This window comes from Schistosoma haematobium, chromosome 5 (genome assembly GCF_000699445.3).
Source record: "Schistosoma haematobium chromosome 5, whole genome shotgun sequence".
NCBI lineage: Eukaryota > Metazoa > Platyhelminthes > Trematoda > Strigeidida > Schistosomatidae > Schistosoma > Schistosoma haematobium.
Window position 1 is genome coordinate 18,375,210 of NC_067200.1, and position 17,155 is coordinate 18,392,364.

Below are 17,155 nucleotides of genomic sequence, written 5' to 3' on the forward strand. Positions count from 1 at the left end.
ACAAACATGCAGTATTCCAATTTACTTAGTTTATACCATATAAACGATTGAGTCCTAGTTATCTATTAATTTTCTATTTGAAAACTATTTTATAAATTACAATAATAATTTCCTTGGTTATTATTTCAGAGATTTTCACAATACATCGCTTCAAATAACTGCCATTTCTATGTACCAAGTTTACATGATCGCAACAGTGTTCAGGGTATGTTCTTGATCTAATGGTTAAATTTATATTGCATAGTGGACAGTCATTTTTCAATTTATATAAAATTCAAAAATTGTGTTTATTTGTTTGCTGCTTCAAATGTTTTCTTTATTTATGTATATAAAAACATACTAGCAAGACAATATTCTCTTCTAATCTCTAACACACCACAGCCTCCAAATGCCGTAGTACGGCCGAGAGTGAGGAGAGTCCGCTCTCACATGGCTACGTGTGTATGGGCACTACCAGGGAAGTCCTACTCAATGCCTTCTCTCTACGACTGGGTGTTGCTTACGAAATTGAAAGAATGAAAAGCAAATATCCGGCACTTTAACCGGGTTGGTAGACATAGAAAGTCCACTTAGGACAGTTGGAAAACCCTGATTCTAAACCAATGGTACACATGGGCTTCAGGATCCTGAAGGAACAAATGGAGTATGAACCTATTGTTGGTCACCAGCTAGCATGGAATTGCATCTTCTGACGTTGTTCCACTGCCTTGTGGATCGGACCTTTAGGTCGAAGACTCCAGGTGTACCTCCCTAAGGAAACCACCTGCCTCAGTTTGGGCACCCGAGCAGTATCCCGGCTCTCACATAAATCGAATGATTTATGTGGCGCATATCTATATGGTACCTCTTTGTACCAATATTCATGTGTTTAAATAAATAGATAGAAAACTTCAGATGTACACAATCAAAAAGCAGTTAATCCCTTTCATAAATTGTGATGGGAAAATTAAAAGACGGAGTTGATTTAAAGGATGTGATTTATTTACACCATACACTTTAAACTATCTGATTACTCTCATAATTTTTATGGCATTTCGCTTAGAAATCAATAGAATTCAATCAAATAGAGGTTCAATCGTAAATAAGAGCGATAAAAAGTCAATGTAATATGGAAAGAAAAGGAAATTATCACATTATTCTAAGTCGTTAAATGGCTAAAAGATTACCAGGTTAGATTCAAGGTTACAACAAATGATTTCTGTACACATAATGAAGGGGTTTAAATTCGCGAATAGCTAACGCTTCTATAAGCCTAAGGACTCGTTCTTGGGAATCCCCATGCAGCATTTTAAAAGCTGTGTTCATGTCAATTCTATAGCCCGTTTCTGTCATATGTCTTACTGTCGGTGAACATGGTTTTCTACTTCCTTTGTATATTTCAGCGCTTGTCACTGATTTTAAGGCCAACTTGATACATGTTCTATAACCCTCAATTACAAACATGTAAATTGACAAATCCAGTAATGTAATCGTTTTGGCAATTTCTAGGCATGTGTGGAATCATAAGCTTAGTTTTTTTAATAACTATCTACTTACCGGCATAGTACGTTTTCTCAACAGCTCCTTCCAGTCTCTTTCTTAAAACTATGCTGTTCGGTGCTTTTCTAGATGGTAAACAGATATAAACCCTTTTATTCGCAATAAAACTAAGAGGAGATTTAGGCATTAACTGACTTTTACACCAATTTATAATCTTCGACAAGTAACCGTTTAGAATCTTTATATGATTAAAAATCAAGAAAATAGAACATGGATACAACTGCACCACTGTAAATGGTTTAACGTCACGCCACTCAGAGTCTCGAACCAATTAGTACGATTATTGCATGTGCCCCAACCAAGATGTCCGCATCTATCAACATGGCTCAAATCAACAGTTAGGAGTTCAATCTATTAATATCAAATCCTTTTTCTAACTTGTCTTAATAACATCTAATGTCCCACTTCAAGTATGGGGTAGTTATGCATACGTAACACAAGTCTTGACGAACTCAATCGACGAGGGTTTATAGCTTCATCTGTCAACTTGCTCTTTTTTTTAACCTAATACCTTTCCTCTAACCTTAGGATCATTCACTCAATAGTTTTATTACATACAACCAATACCTTGTAGAGAGATACCTATGATTGAAAACTTGCTTCCTACGTTATATCTTCTACTTTCATTAGGTATATTACCGTGGTAATATTGAGTTATTATCCATAATGATGTGATTCACTTTGTTATCTATCTAGTTGACGTTTATATTTCATTCATAAATACACTACCTTAATATACGTATCATATATAGTTCTGATAAATTTTGTCTTTTCATTACATTATCCAAATGATTCTTTGATTTGAAATAAATAACTTAATACTTGTGTTAGATTATCTACATCGTACTGCATATTGTTTTTTTCTTCTCAGTATTGTTAAATAACCTAATTTCTTCTTTGTGCACTGATCACGTTCAACTGTTGTAATTTATACTGTAAACCCTTACTAATCATAGTAATAATGTCGATGTATTTTATGTGTATTTGCATGTCGATCGGTTCTTCTTTTTGTCTTGTATTCATTTATTATGAATTAATTAGCTGATTTTTCTTTTTTTTTCTTTTACTTTGTTAATCTACCAATCTATAACACAACACATCCAATAATCCTTAATGAATTCAGTTTTTGTTCACCTACAACATATATATACATATATAGGTATATTAGTTCATATGATTAACAAAATAAACCGATCACTATATTGTTTATAATCTACTCTTTTACACTCTAAACCGTAAACAACAAAAAAGATACTTTTCACCCAATCCTCCCATTCTAGTAAATAAAAGAAAGTAAGACAAGCTCTTTAAAAGTAATCATAGTACCCTTCCACGGTGTGGGCAGCCAGGAAGTGACATCAACCCTCATACCCGTAACAGCACACGAGACCAAGTTGATCACATTCAAATCCTTCCTACACCTCCTAATACCTCTCTTATCTCCATGACTAACCCTCCTCACGTCTCTTTATCACCTCGCACCGCTAGGGCAAACGATTCGAGTACGTGGAACGCTATTCCTGGTCTCCTGAAACCACGCTCTAAACTACACGTAGGAGCTTTTAACGTACGAACGCTGTGCCAAATAGGACAGCAGGCTTCTTTAGCTAGGACTTTAGAATCTCGCGCCATCGATGTGTGCTGCGTCTCCGAAACGCGCATACATGATCCAAGTAGCGTCATTCATTTGACCTCACCATGCCAAAATAAAGAACCAACTCGATTTACGCTTCGTGTATCTGGAAGCCCTGATTCTGCTTCCCGTGGTCTCGCCGGCGTAGGTATAGCATTGAGTACTAGGTCAGAACTAGCTCTCTTAGAGTGGATCCCAGTAGACAGTCGTTTGTGCGCTGTCCGACTGAACGGAACAGTAAGAATCCGGAAAGATAGGGACACTCGTCGTTGCCTCTTCGTCGTTTCTGCCTGTTCTCCCACTAACTGCAGCTCAGATGATGTAAAAGATGAGTTTTACAGAAAGCTTTCGGACCTTCTCCGAAAAGCTAAGCGCTCGGATGTAGTAATAGTGGCCGGTGACTTTAATGCTCAAGTAGGTAAACTAAGCGATAGGGAAAGACACCTAGGTGGATCTTATGGTGTCGTGGCTCAAAGAACAGATAATGGCGACCGTCTGTTGCAGCTATGCTCAGAAAACCGCCTGTTCCTTGCAAATACTAACTTTAAACATAAGGAAAAACATCTTTTAACATTGGGACCCCCTAATTCGTCCCAACGTTGGACCCAAATAGATTACATCGCTATCAGCCACCGATGGAGGGGCTCGATAGAAGACTGTCGCTCATTCTGGAGCACATGCCTAGATTCAAATCATGCTCTAGTGCGAGCGCGCATTTGCTTGCGTCTTACTGGACGTAGGAAAGACGCTGCAAGTAAACCTCTTAGGGGCCTACTTAATGATAGTCAAGCTAAGAGTATATTTCAGGAACAACTAGGAAAACAGTATGTATGTGATGCCCACCCCGATGCAGCATGGAATGATATCCGAAAAGCTGTGGAAACAGCAGTGATATCTGCTAGTAAGGTAAACCAGAAGGTTAGGGAGCAACACTGGATCTCAGCAGCATCTATCGCACTGATAGATGCTCGGAAACTCATTCCACCTGGCTCTGAACATAATGAAGAGCGGAGTCAGCTTAAGCGCAAGCTGACAAGAAGTCTACGCAATGATCGCGAACAGTGGTGGGTAGCGAAAGCAAGAGAGATGGAAAAGGCAGCGGCAATAGGTAATAGCAGACAATTGTTCAGACTCGTTAAGGAAACCGGAATTAGGAACCCGACCGTTAGCGAAACAATCTCAGAGAAAGATGGGCATATTATTCATTCTCAATCCAGGAGATTGGATCGATGGGCAGAACACTTTAGGGATCAGTTCAACTGGCCTTCAGCCACACTTCGGTTTCCCACGATCTCTAGTCAACCTGAATGGCAAGTTAATGTAGGTCCTCCGTCCCTTTACGAAGTTGAAAAAGCCATAGGAAATCTGAAACGAGGGAGAGCAGCAGGCCCTGACAGGTTTACTCCTGAGATTTTTAAGGATGGTGGTCCAGTATTAGCAATGAGATTAACTGGACGTAATCCCATCTGACTGGTCTCAATCACTGATTGTGCCAGTCTATAAGAAAGGACAAAAGTCCTCTTGTGACAATCACAGAGGAATCAGTTTGACTAATATAGTGTCTAAAATATTAGCTTCAATAATACTTCGACGCCTAATCAAAGCTCGTGAAGAGCAGATTAGAGAAAACCAGGCCAGTTTTCGACCTGGACGTGGTTGTATAGATCAGATATTCACACTACGTCAGGTTCTAGAACACAGACACACATTCAGACGCCCCACAATCATAGTATTTCTCGACCTTAAGGCGGCATTCGACTCTGTTGATCGTGAGGTTCTATGGCAGTGTTTGTCACTGAAAGGAGTACCAAAGAAGTACATTAACCTTATAAAGGCTCTCTACTCGAACACAACTGGTAGAGTGAGAGCTTATGGCGAACTGTCATCAGAATTGATTACCTCAAGTGGTGTTCGTCAGGGCTGTCCACTCTCCCCATTCTTGTTCAACTTTGTGGTCGACGTACTTTTAGAGATAACACTCTCCTCATCTAAATTTCCAGGGGTTGAACTTCTACCGGGAGGTTCACTTGTTGACTTAGAATATGCAGATGACATAGTTTTATTTGGTGAAGACGCTGACAAAATGCAGAGTCTTCTGACCACTCTAAGCAACAATGCAAGCATGTTCGGGATGCGATTCTCTCCCTCGAAATGCAAAATGTTGCTTTAGGATTGGGTTACATCGACACCCGAACTAGTGATAGGGAGTGAAGTAGTTGAGTGTGTCGACCGCTTCACTTATCTTGGAAGTCTCATCAGCCCTTGTGGTTTGGTGTGTGACGAAATCTCAGCACGGATACAGAAGGCTCGACTAGCTTTTGCCAACTTGCGTCATTTATGGCGTAGGCGAGATATCCGTCTATCAACAAAAGGACGTGTTTACTGCGCAGCAGTTCGTTCCGTCCTACTTTATGGCAGTGAAACATGGCCGGTAAGAGTAGAGGATATCCGTAGGTTACTAGTATTCGATCATAGGTGTCTTCGAAACATTGCTCGTATATCATGGGACCATCGAGTAAGTAACACAGTTGTTAGGAAACGAGTACTAGGTAAGGATAACAAATCAATTAATGAAGTAGTGAAACTTCATCAGTTGAGATGACTGGGACACGTGTTACGTATGCCCAACGACCGACTGCCTCGACGTGCGATGTTCAGTGGTATAGGAGTAGGTTGGAAGAAAGCTAGGGGCGGCCAAACCAAAACATGGCACAAGTCCATGAAGTCACTGACAGGTGGACTGAGTCATGTTGGTAGGTGTAGACTACCTGGTTGGGGACCGCGAGATGATAGCAACCGATGGTTAGAGACCCTGAATGACATGGCTCAAAATCGTTTGCAATGGTGTAAGCAGGTGCATCCACTCCTTGTGTTCTCCCAAATTCTAATCTTTTGAATTCTTCATGTCCCTTTTTTCCTCTTTCCAAATTTATTTCACTGGATTATACTCTTTAAATAACATCTCCAAACCCTAATCTTCCCGATTACTGCTTATACTCTTATTACCTCTACCACTACGGGATTTGAATCGACCACTGCATCTCTGTGCTAATGTGGTGTGGCAACTCGAACTGATGTACGTACGTACGAAGTTCTACGTTGTTACTGACTGACTGACTAGTACAAGACAAATTTACCATTGAATAAAAATCGAAACAGTGAAAGTAACAAAATATAGTTGAGAGAATAACACTTTAAAGTAATAATTAATGATTCAAACACTATTGGCTAAATCAGAGCTTATGAGGAGATGACATTGTAATCGAGAACTTCAAGTGATGTTTGTCAAGCTTCTTTGCTTTCTATATTTTTATTTAACTTCGTTATAGACATTCCTTTAGAGATCATTATAATCGTCCAACTTTTCTAGAGTTGATCTCCTAACGCAGATGATACGGTTCTGTTTGGCGGAGACGCTGAAAAGTACAGAGTGTCCTGATGACGTTAAACGCCGATGCTAGCATATCCTTCTCTAAATGCATAATGTTGCTTCCCAACTGGTCTGCATCAACACCTGAACTAACGATGAAGAGTGAAGTAGTTGAGTGTACTGATCACTTCACTTGTCTTAGAAGTCTCATCACCCCCGATGGATTGGTTTCTGACGAAATTACGGCACAGTATCAGATAGTTCGATCAACTTTTGTCAACCTGTATTACTTGTATCATAAGCGAATCATCCGTCTGCCAACTGGGGGACTAGTATACTTCTGAGAAATTTGTCCGGTTCTACTTTATAGGTGTGAAACGTGGTCTTTAAAAATAGAGGATATTTGTATGTTACTAATATTCCATCATAGGTGTCTTCGAACGACTTCTCGTAAATTTTGGGACCATCGAGTTAACAGTTCTGAGGTTGCATGCAGACAGCTATTTAAGTATGGCGAATCGATTGAGGAGGTGGCGAGTCGTTATCGGCTGAGATTGTTGGGACATGTTTTATGTATGTCTGTCAGCTGACTACCTCAACCCACAGTGATGGCTGGTGTAGGAGTAGATTGCAAGAAAGTTAAGGGCAAGCAGACAAAAACAGCATCACTCCGTGACGACACTGACTATTGGACTGAGCCTTGTAGGTAGATGTTTGCTACGTGGCTGGGTTGCTCTTGATTGTCGTAATTAATAGTTAGGGACTTTGGGTGATATGCTTCAAAATCGTTCACAATCCATTCACTCTTCTTCCCTGGGATTCCAAGTTTCCGAATCACCTCATAAATTTGTTTTTAGTTCACTAATGCATATCTTCTCGAGTTGTATGTTCGATGTCTAATCTTTTCTATTACCACTAATACTGTCACTGTATCTACTACTCTGTGATTCGCACTGATAATTTCATCTCGCTGTGTTAATGGGGTGATGGCAACTTGGATCTATGTACAGATTTATTCCATGTTCTACGTTACGTATGGCTGACTGTAATTATAAAATAAAATCAAAACTACAACATTCTCCATTGGGTTGATTCATGACCATATATAATAGTGTTTTGTACTGTTTAATTTGATGATCTATATGACAATCCAGGGGGCGCACTGAACTAACAATACTGTATCACATGGTAAGCTGGCGGCCTTTCCATTGTTCTACAGCAATAGTGATACACAGAAGTCGCTGAATGACCTAATAATCTCGGAAATATTGCACGTTTCCAAGCCTTAAATACCTGTTTTGGAAACGGTTTACGAATTGGAAACCGGTTTTAATTCTGTTCAAACACATAAGAGGTCAATAATTCAATAGATAATCGTTGGACAGTGATGCTGGAGAGATTATGTATCGCAAATAAAATGCAGGATTGTTAGCAATAAATTGTTGTACACCTAACCTTTCACAGACGAAAACTGTTCAGACTGACGTATGCTGCTTTTCCCTTCACTATATTAAGGTTGACTTTTTGTCACTACTACCAACACACAATTAACCTGATACATGGACTTATCTACTTACTTCAAAGGTCCATTATGTCGGAATTCCTTTGTCCAATATTTTAACGCTTCCATAATCAAACGCATGTCCACAGTTTTCCACATGCATCAATATAAACGGAGCTATGTCATTACCTTTAAAAGCTGAATAGCGTTCGTGTAGACATAGATGAAGAAAGCAATCACTTTGTCTCATGAAATGTTGATCACAGTTGCTACAATTTATCTTGTAGATTGTGACGTTTTTATACGCTTTTAGGCTACACCCATTCCTAGAGGCCTCAATGATTTATTTTTGATCTCGATGATATATATGTATATATCTCTCCATAATTTCTTTTTTCCCCCCAATACTATCATATTCAGCCCATGGAATTTCCTTGTTTCTACGACCATATGCAAAATATCTGGATGAAAAAGCAGCTTCCTATCGTGAAGTAGCCTTCGACTTCTGTCGTTTAAAACGCGGGTAAGTTATTGTACCATATTTTTCGCTGCTGCCCATCTGATTGCAGTGTCCACTTTAATCCAACTCTAATAAGAACGTATTTTGAAGTACGATGGCATGAATTCTCGTACATTTTGATAGTAGTCGTTAATACTACTGTTATTATTCACAGTAGTATGCCCATTTCTTGTAATATTTTCTCCACGCGTTAACAAAGTCAAGCTAATCGATAACCTATTTGAGAGGTTCGTTTTCTCGTTTCGCAAGAAAAAAATCAGCAAGAATAGGATCTAGAGGTAAACCCATCTCTATTCCATCACTTTGTCTATAATACGTATTATTGAGGACAGAATAGACGTTTACTATAGATTTCAGAAGCAATTCTTTGAGACCACTCTCAGGGATTCTAATATCGATCTGTTTTTCAGGTAGTTGTTGACTTTTATTGTCGTTACATTAATGATACTTTCATTATCGTCGATCAGAACATTGGAAAAGAAGAACTGGAGCTACTTAACAATAAACACTCAGCAATCAAATTTACCTGTGAAGAGGAACTTGGTAATCAGCTACATTTCCTTGACGTTTTGTTAAAGAGAAAAGTGGTTCTATCAATAGAAGTGTATATAGAAAAAGTTCTTCAGCAAGCCAATACACACATTTCTTGGGCTTTGTAGCCATTCATTATAAGAGAAACCTAGTCAGATGCATATCAAATAGAGCTACAAAGATATGCTCAGTCGATACTATAGACAAGGAACTTGTGCTTATTCATAATATGTTAATTGAAGTGGGTTACCTACAAGGTTTCCTGAAGAAGCAGTTGCATGTAACAAACATGAAAGTAGCGATACCAACGGCTAATAAGAAAACTCTATTCCTGAAGCTGCAATTCAATGAAGATGTAGCTGATGTGCTACGTAATAGACTGACTAGAGCAGTGAAGAGAACGTTTAATACAGTTAACCTCTGTCTATTGAACTCCACTCGGTTCATGGTGATTCCTCAACTAAAGGATAAGTTACCTGGTTCTACCACATCAGTGTGTATCTAAGAATTCAGATGATCCTGTGGAGAAACCTATATTGGGCGCACTACCAGACAGCTGAGCCAACAAGTTAGTAAACACTCCCCTTCGTGGTTAGGAAAAGGTACTGTCAAAACAATACGTAGCTCTGTTCTATCACACTTGATGAATATCGGCCATGTAGTAGACAGAAATAGATTATTTAAAGTGATTTGTCATATTCCTACTAGTTTTCCTTATGGTGTTCGATCTCATCTCTTACACATAGCAGAAGCTATAATAATTCGAGCTAACAATCCAAGTCTTTTTGTTCATAAGGTATTTGTAACACCTTTATCTCTCCCTTGACCTTAGTAAATGATTTTATTCATTATTATTTTCGGTACTCATTTGTTTGTTTTTCTTCACCCCCTCACAGTTTTTCAAAACATACGTTTCATTGTCTAATTATCTGAACACATCTTATTACGTAATCTTATATTGTTTATGAATGTTATTTCACTGTCTATATTTTTTTAATCACTGACCTGTTCTCGATTATGTAACATTGATTTAATATCAGAAGGGGTTTTGTGGAGATTTTAGGTATTTCACTGGTTGAAATCATGAGTCAATTGAAAGTAGACCACCATGGAAAACCTTTGAAGCACTGGACGAACGTTTCGTCCTAGTATGGGGCTCCTCGGCAGTGTGCATCCACGATCCTGCCCTCCGCGAGATTCGAACCCAGGACCTATCAGTCTCGCACCAGGCGCTTAACCAACTAGACGACTGAGCCGGCATTCAACGGTGTTAATGTCTAACTTCAACCAATCTACGAAGTTGCGCCACCGTACACCATTGTCTTCAGTGAGTTTGATGCCGGCTCAGTGGTCTAGTTCTTATCTTGTTATCTTTCCATTATTACCAGTATTTTGTTTTATGTTTGTTTCTTTTTGGTAATTGTTTTCCAATTTTTAATAGTTTATCAAATATTAATTAAAAAAAGGGAGAAACAGTTAATTATACATCAGATTTATTATGTTTTATAGGAAAGAAGATGGTGATATGCGAACAATGCCTCAAGATAAAGTAAGTCATTAGTACTTCCATTCAACATATCAATTGATTTAGTTCGACTTTGAATTTCATCTTTTAAATTTTCTGGGATATCCATTAGAATTTTTGTCAATTATCATCTACAATTCTATACAAAATCAAACTTGAAGTATCAGTTACGTACTGAATTGTAAAAATCTAACAGTTCGTATATTCAACTTCAGTATAACCATTAATCCTCCATCCGTATATCAACTAACTTCATTGACTTCATAATTCCTTCTTTTAGAATTTCGTGAAGTTCCCTATCGAATAGAATCATTACTATCTAGTTAGAAAATTCGTAAAAACAAACATGATTTGTCAAATTAAACTGCCCAGAAGTTATTCGAATGACAATCGGTAGCGATAGTTGTGATCTAGGCTAAACGATTAATTTTGATTGTTGGATTAAATAACTCGATATGTGATCAGTATGTCTATATTAGTCGTTTATTATCATATAATAAAAGTTCTTTAGAACATAAGTAGTGTCAATACATTTTTCGTCTCCAGTAAAACTATCGAGTAATGCTATTAATTAAAGCTGACAATAGTGTTCTTAGTAGAAAAAGAGGTGAATCAGTCTGACCTGTTCAAACAACTTGCTAGTCACTGATATCATTTAGAAATGCATTGATTCAAAGTCATGATACATTTTTTAAAATGAAGATTACTTTGTTGATTGTTTAAAACGTGTATGTTCTCGTCTGATTTCTTATTATCAATGTGATCAAAAACTTGTGAGCTTTCTCAGTAACGGACGCCAATAAGACCATTGTTTAACTAGAAAATATCCCTAAAAACAAATAATTCCGGTGACACTTTAATTTATGGACGACCTTTAAGCGACGCTACCTACTTACTAGGGCTAAATGAGAGTTATAAAGCAGTTTTTATTTTTTTATTTTATTTTAACACATACAAGGAGGCGCCAGATACATATGCGCCACACAAATCTCATTTGATATGTGTGAGGGCTGTGATACTGCCTGGGTGCTCAAACCGAAGCAGGTGGTTTTCTTAGGAGGTCACAACCGGAGCCTTTGACCTGAAGGTCTGATCCACGAGGCAGTGGAGCATCGTAAGGAGATGCAGTCCCATTGTAGCCGGTGACCAATAATAGGTTCATACGCCATTTGTTCCCTCGGGATACTGGAGCCCATGTGCACCATTGGTTTGGAACGAGGGTTTTCCAACTCCCCTAGGTGGACTCTCCATGTTCACCGACCCGGTTAAAGTGCCGGACATTAGCTTTTCTTCCTCTCAATTTCGTAAACAACACCCCCGCCACGAGGAGTTGAGTAGAACTTCCCTGGCAGAGGCTATATACACGCGGCCATGTGAGAGCATTTCGAGAGGGAGAATGGACTCCCCACTCTCAGCCGTACCAGGGCATTTGGGGGCTATTAAGCAGTTTGAAGAATAAGGATTATGATTTACAGTTGATGGTTAAGGTTAGGAATTAGATTTAGGGTTTTTATCACGAACTGACATCAGCTATTATGCCAAAACTATTTATTCGAATGAATAAGTGAATTTCGCGCCAAAATCTAAGACCTGTACTCAATATGATTGGTTCGTCCACAAATTATAGTCTTGTCGCAGTTTCTTTAAAGAGTTGCATCTATCTTTTAGAAAAACTGCATTTTTTTACTGTGAATTGAGTTATTTTAACCTCGAAGTGTTTGTAATATAGTGTACTAGTCACTATAGTGATGTCTACTTTGAATAAAGTACACAAACGGTTATGTAATCATTGGAAATGGATAAAATAAAATAGTTTCAGGATAGCAATAATAAATTAATTGTGATTCGGGTAAATCAAATGATCATACAGAATTTTATCCAAACTAATATAACTACTTTTCCTAGATCTCTCTTAAATCAAAATCATCTGGTCTAAATCAAGATTAAATGATTAAATATTGTTCATTAATAAATAGTTGGTTTAACTCCAATCATTTAAATAATTTTCAGCTTAAATTACGAATTGATTTGAGCTAGATCACTTGAAAACCTGGAAGCATTAAATGGTCATTTCTCCCTAGTATGGGACTCTTCCAAAATGTAACTCCTGTAGTTCTAGTGGATTCCAATCCATTTCGGATGTATGACAGTCATCCACCACAGGTAATTGATGAGGGTTTCGAAATATCGTGAACTGATTGAAATTAGACACTAAAACCATTAGATACCGGCTCAGTTGTATAGGAGTTAAGCGTTCCAGCGCGAAGCTTGAAGTTTTAGCTTTCGCTTCTTGCGTACGTGGTCGCGGACCCTAACTACTATAAAAAGTTTCATGCAAGAACAAGACGGTCATCCAATCATTCCAGGTTCTCAATCATGGTCTAACTGAGATCAGTAACTTGTAATGTAAAAAACAATTTTACTATCTCCACAAATCCACCATACTAATGGTAAAATTAATTATCAGTATAGAGGTTGTGGATATTAAGTTTTTGATTGAGATCTTGAACCAATTGATGGAGCTAATCCGTGTAGGGTAGAGACAGGTATCTAACTCAGTACAATGGAGGATGGTCGCGCAATTTCGTGGATTGGTTGAAGTTAGACATTAACACCATTGGATTCCGGCTCAGTGGTCTAGTAAGTTAAGCATTCGCACGTGAGACTAAAGGCCCTGCGTTCGAATCCCGCGGAAGGGATCGTGGATGCGAACTGCTGAGGAGTCCCACAATAGGACAGAACGGCCGTTCAGTGCTTCCAGGTTTTCAATGGTGTTCTAACATCAATCGGTTCATGATCTTAATCAAAAGATAAAATTAATGTTTACACTTTGTATAGGAAAAATCAGTCAGATTTGATTAAACAATGTTCAACCGCTTCCATCAATATGAACGTGATTCAATAGTTTTTATCGCATTTAAAGCATGTTCATTTTTGGTTTTTTTTAACAAGATTGTGAATAGAGAGTGAGAGCGGTGTATTTTGTTTATGTTGCATACAAAAGATCTAAATTTATAAAGGTCAAACTAATAAAATGGACAATGAACGTTATGTATGTCTACCGGTTAATTTAAAGAAGTTAACAATCTATTGATTTAGAAACCACATACTGTATGTTAGCATATAAATTATTAGTGTCTATCAATGCAAAATCATAAACTCCCGTATTCTATGTAAGTGGAAATCGTTATACCTTCACATTTGATGCAATCTCAGATCGAACTTATCAAAATTACTATTGCATAAGTGGAGCAGTGGTTTAGTGCTTAGAATGTTTAACTTTCAATCATTAACTCCCGGATTCGAACCCCACCCCATTTACTTAGATTCGGGAAGCCAAATATTCCTATTAGACTCTATACGCGAATAAGTACCTAGTAAATGGGTTCATTTATATTTTTTTATTTTATACCTGCGGTAATCAAAATCTGTACACTACTCACAAGTTATTAGCTCGAAGTCAAATACAGCTTAGGAAAGAAAATCACAGATGAAAATCAAAGTTTTCGTACTAATGCACTGATTGCAACCGATAATATAATAAAGTTGGTTATGAGTCTTAAAGTCACTTCCAATTGACATTCGTAGTCCAAGTTTCCTGAAAACTTTTCAATTTACAGTTCAAAATCTTCAATAGTGGTTTCATAACACTTAGCTAAGTGTATGGCACATGCCTCAGATTGACCATTGACGTTTTCAGTTACAGCACATCGATACCGTATAACAAACGTTCAGTTTCAAAAGGGAGGAGAAAAAAGTTGACTTTATTCCTTATCAGACAAGTACCTTGAACATCACTTCAATCATGTAGTCAAAATCTTTAGATGGAAAAGAAACTCCGTCACTACAGAAAGATTCTACATCATTTTTGAAGAGGGGTGATACAGTGCCCAAGAATTATTCCTAACAATCGGATCTTAATTAATTGTAGAGTGAGCGGCGCACAAATTGATTTCCTTCAATCAATCACCTGTAACATGTTATCATGTTCTCTTTTATGTTAATCTTTTGTATACAAAAATGTTATTTCATTTCATAAAAGGTCAAATCTTCTGGCTAGCCGGTCTTGTTTTTAATTTCTAATCATTCTTGTTGTTGGGTTAATATAAATGGCTTCGTTAGTAGCTATCACTCAGCTGCATTGTATCATTGTGTGTAATCATCTATCGATCAACATTTTGTTCTTCAATTTCACTCATTAAATAGTAAAATCATTCTATATTATGGTGATTTCTTCAGATAAACTACTTAAATTATTTACATATCATTTTCTGATCGTGAACTAGATTTTTCTGTAGTTTGAAATGTGGATGAGCGCGACCATAAATTATGTACGGATCAATATAGATTTAAGATAGTACGTCTTGTATTTTGGCACGAAATCCATTCATCTATATGACTAAATAGCATTTTGCTATTACGTTCGATGTCGGTTTGTAATGAGAACTAACTCTAACTCGAATTCCTAACCATAGCATCGAACTGTAAATCATAATCATAATCCCTCATACTAATTTATAACATTCTTTTAACATTGGTAAATAGGTCGACATTTTTAAGATCAATTAAGCATTGCTCAAAGGTTGTTCATAAATTATAGTCTTAATAATTACTATCAACTGTTAGTTCAAAAGGTATTATCTCAAATATGATTGATTTGTCATTATAGTATACAAAATAACTATTTACTCTCATTCACATTTTATTGTACTCATATTAAGTTTGGTTGGGTAGTTTTACTTCTGGAATATATCTCATCTCCTGGATTATGAAGACAGTTGATGTAGTTAAATTGCAGTATAAAACTCAAAACCGATAAATCACTGCATATTTACATTGATTGTAGTTATTTAACATCTACTGTGTGTAAATAAATGATAATAGTGTGATGTACACCCCTTATGTGGACAGATATAACTAGTATGTAACACTAATCGGAAGAGGAATCCCTGACAACAGAAGATTGAATTTGAAAAGAACAGGTAGGAAAACAGATGGCAATCCGAATAACAACAGATTTATAAGAATCATGAAGTAATGTAAAGAATAACTGAAGGTAGATGTGTAAATAACATATTTAATGTATGATTTTCATATTTTACGAAGGCACTGTGTAATTCTGCATAAAACAATAAATTAGTTTACCATATTTGAGTTCTCGTTTACTACAATAGTAGTATATTGAGGTCAGTAATTGGGAATTTCTTCATTCTAACTATTGACTAACTACATATGTATGAATTGAAATCATCAACCGATTGATGTTAGACAACCATTGAAAACCTGGGAGCACTGAACGGCTATTCCGTCCTATTGTGGGACTCCTCAGCTGTGCGCGTCCACGATCCCTCTCATGGGATTCGATCCCAGGACCTTCACTCTTGTGTGCGAACGCTTTACCTACTAGACCACTGAGTCGGCATCCAATAGTGTTAATGTCTAACTTCAACCAATCCACGAAATTGCGCGACCATCTTCCGTTGTACCTGTCTCTACACTACACGGATTAGCTCTACTGGTCACGGCTTATCACAAAAACTCCGATACTTCCCTCACGAAGTTAGTCACTAGTGAGCACATAGTAATTATCAGTATAGGGTTGTCGAGATTATTAAGTTATAGATTGAGATCTTAAACCGATTGATGTTAGACCAACATCGCTGAGGAGTCCCACAATAGGACAAAACGGCCGTCCAGTACTTCCAGGTTTTCACTGGTGGTCTAACATCAATCGGTTCAAGATCTCCACAACCCCATAGTGATACGTATGTATAAGCTGAAATACTAATCGTGCTTTTCTTTGTACTTCAATAATTCTTCAATGGATGTCATTCAATATTGAAAATTTACACTCAAATTATATTTCATTGTTATTTCTTAGTAAATATGTAGACTTCAATATTACTATTCACAATTTTTTTGTTGCTTATCTTCCCTTATTAAACCATACTAGCTAATGAAAACTTTACCAGTTATTGAGAAACAATTAGATGCTCTACTTATGTTCGATGTAAGTACAAATGATCTCTAATATTTCTATTACATAATCATGTATATGTATATATATTCTGAATTCCAAGCCTTCCCATGATGATCATTATTACTTCATAATAATCTTTTAGGCTACACTTAATGAATTGTCGAATTCACTTCTTCGAGTTGCTCATTTATCTCTTTATCGAGATTTAATTCGTTTATACGCTGTGTATAATGAGGGTATGATTAATCTAATTGGTAAGTTTTTATTGTTTGTTTTAATGGTAGTATTAGTTGTTTTTTTCTTTCTTGTTTAATTAACTTTTATTTCAACAGATGAAAGAGCACAATTAGGATTTTCTCTGTTGTGCTACCTTTTTCTTAGTGATCAAAGTGCTCAATTTCCAAGGAATAGGTTTTAGTTTCGAATCTTGCTGCATCCACTTCGGTTTAAACGAAGTCATACTTCTGAAGGTACAGAGGTGTGACAGCAGTAAGATGTTTCCCTCAGCCAACTAGCATAATAGCAATGCTGCCTTCCCACAGGGAAGGACGGGATT

The 17,155-nt window shown here is 37.3% G+C and overlaps 1 protein-coding gene across 1 annotated transcript in view; it reads left to right on the forward strand.

Moving 5' to 3' along the window:
- Positions 1-17,155, forward strand: part of MS3_00009306 (uncharacterized protein) — a 49,519-nt gene that overhangs the window by 3,897 nt on the left and 28,467 nt on the right. The window contains exons 3-7 of the mRNA XM_051217658.1: positions 130-205; positions 8,464-8,566; positions 10,604-10,643; positions 16,573-16,629; positions 16,742-16,853. Coding sequence (XP_051065075.1) covers positions 130-205; positions 8,464-8,566; positions 10,604-10,643; positions 16,573-16,629; positions 16,742-16,853 — 388 coding nt within the window. The remainder of the gene's footprint in view (positions 1-129; positions 206-8,463; positions 8,567-10,603; positions 10,644-16,572; positions 16,630-16,741; positions 16,854-17,155) is intronic.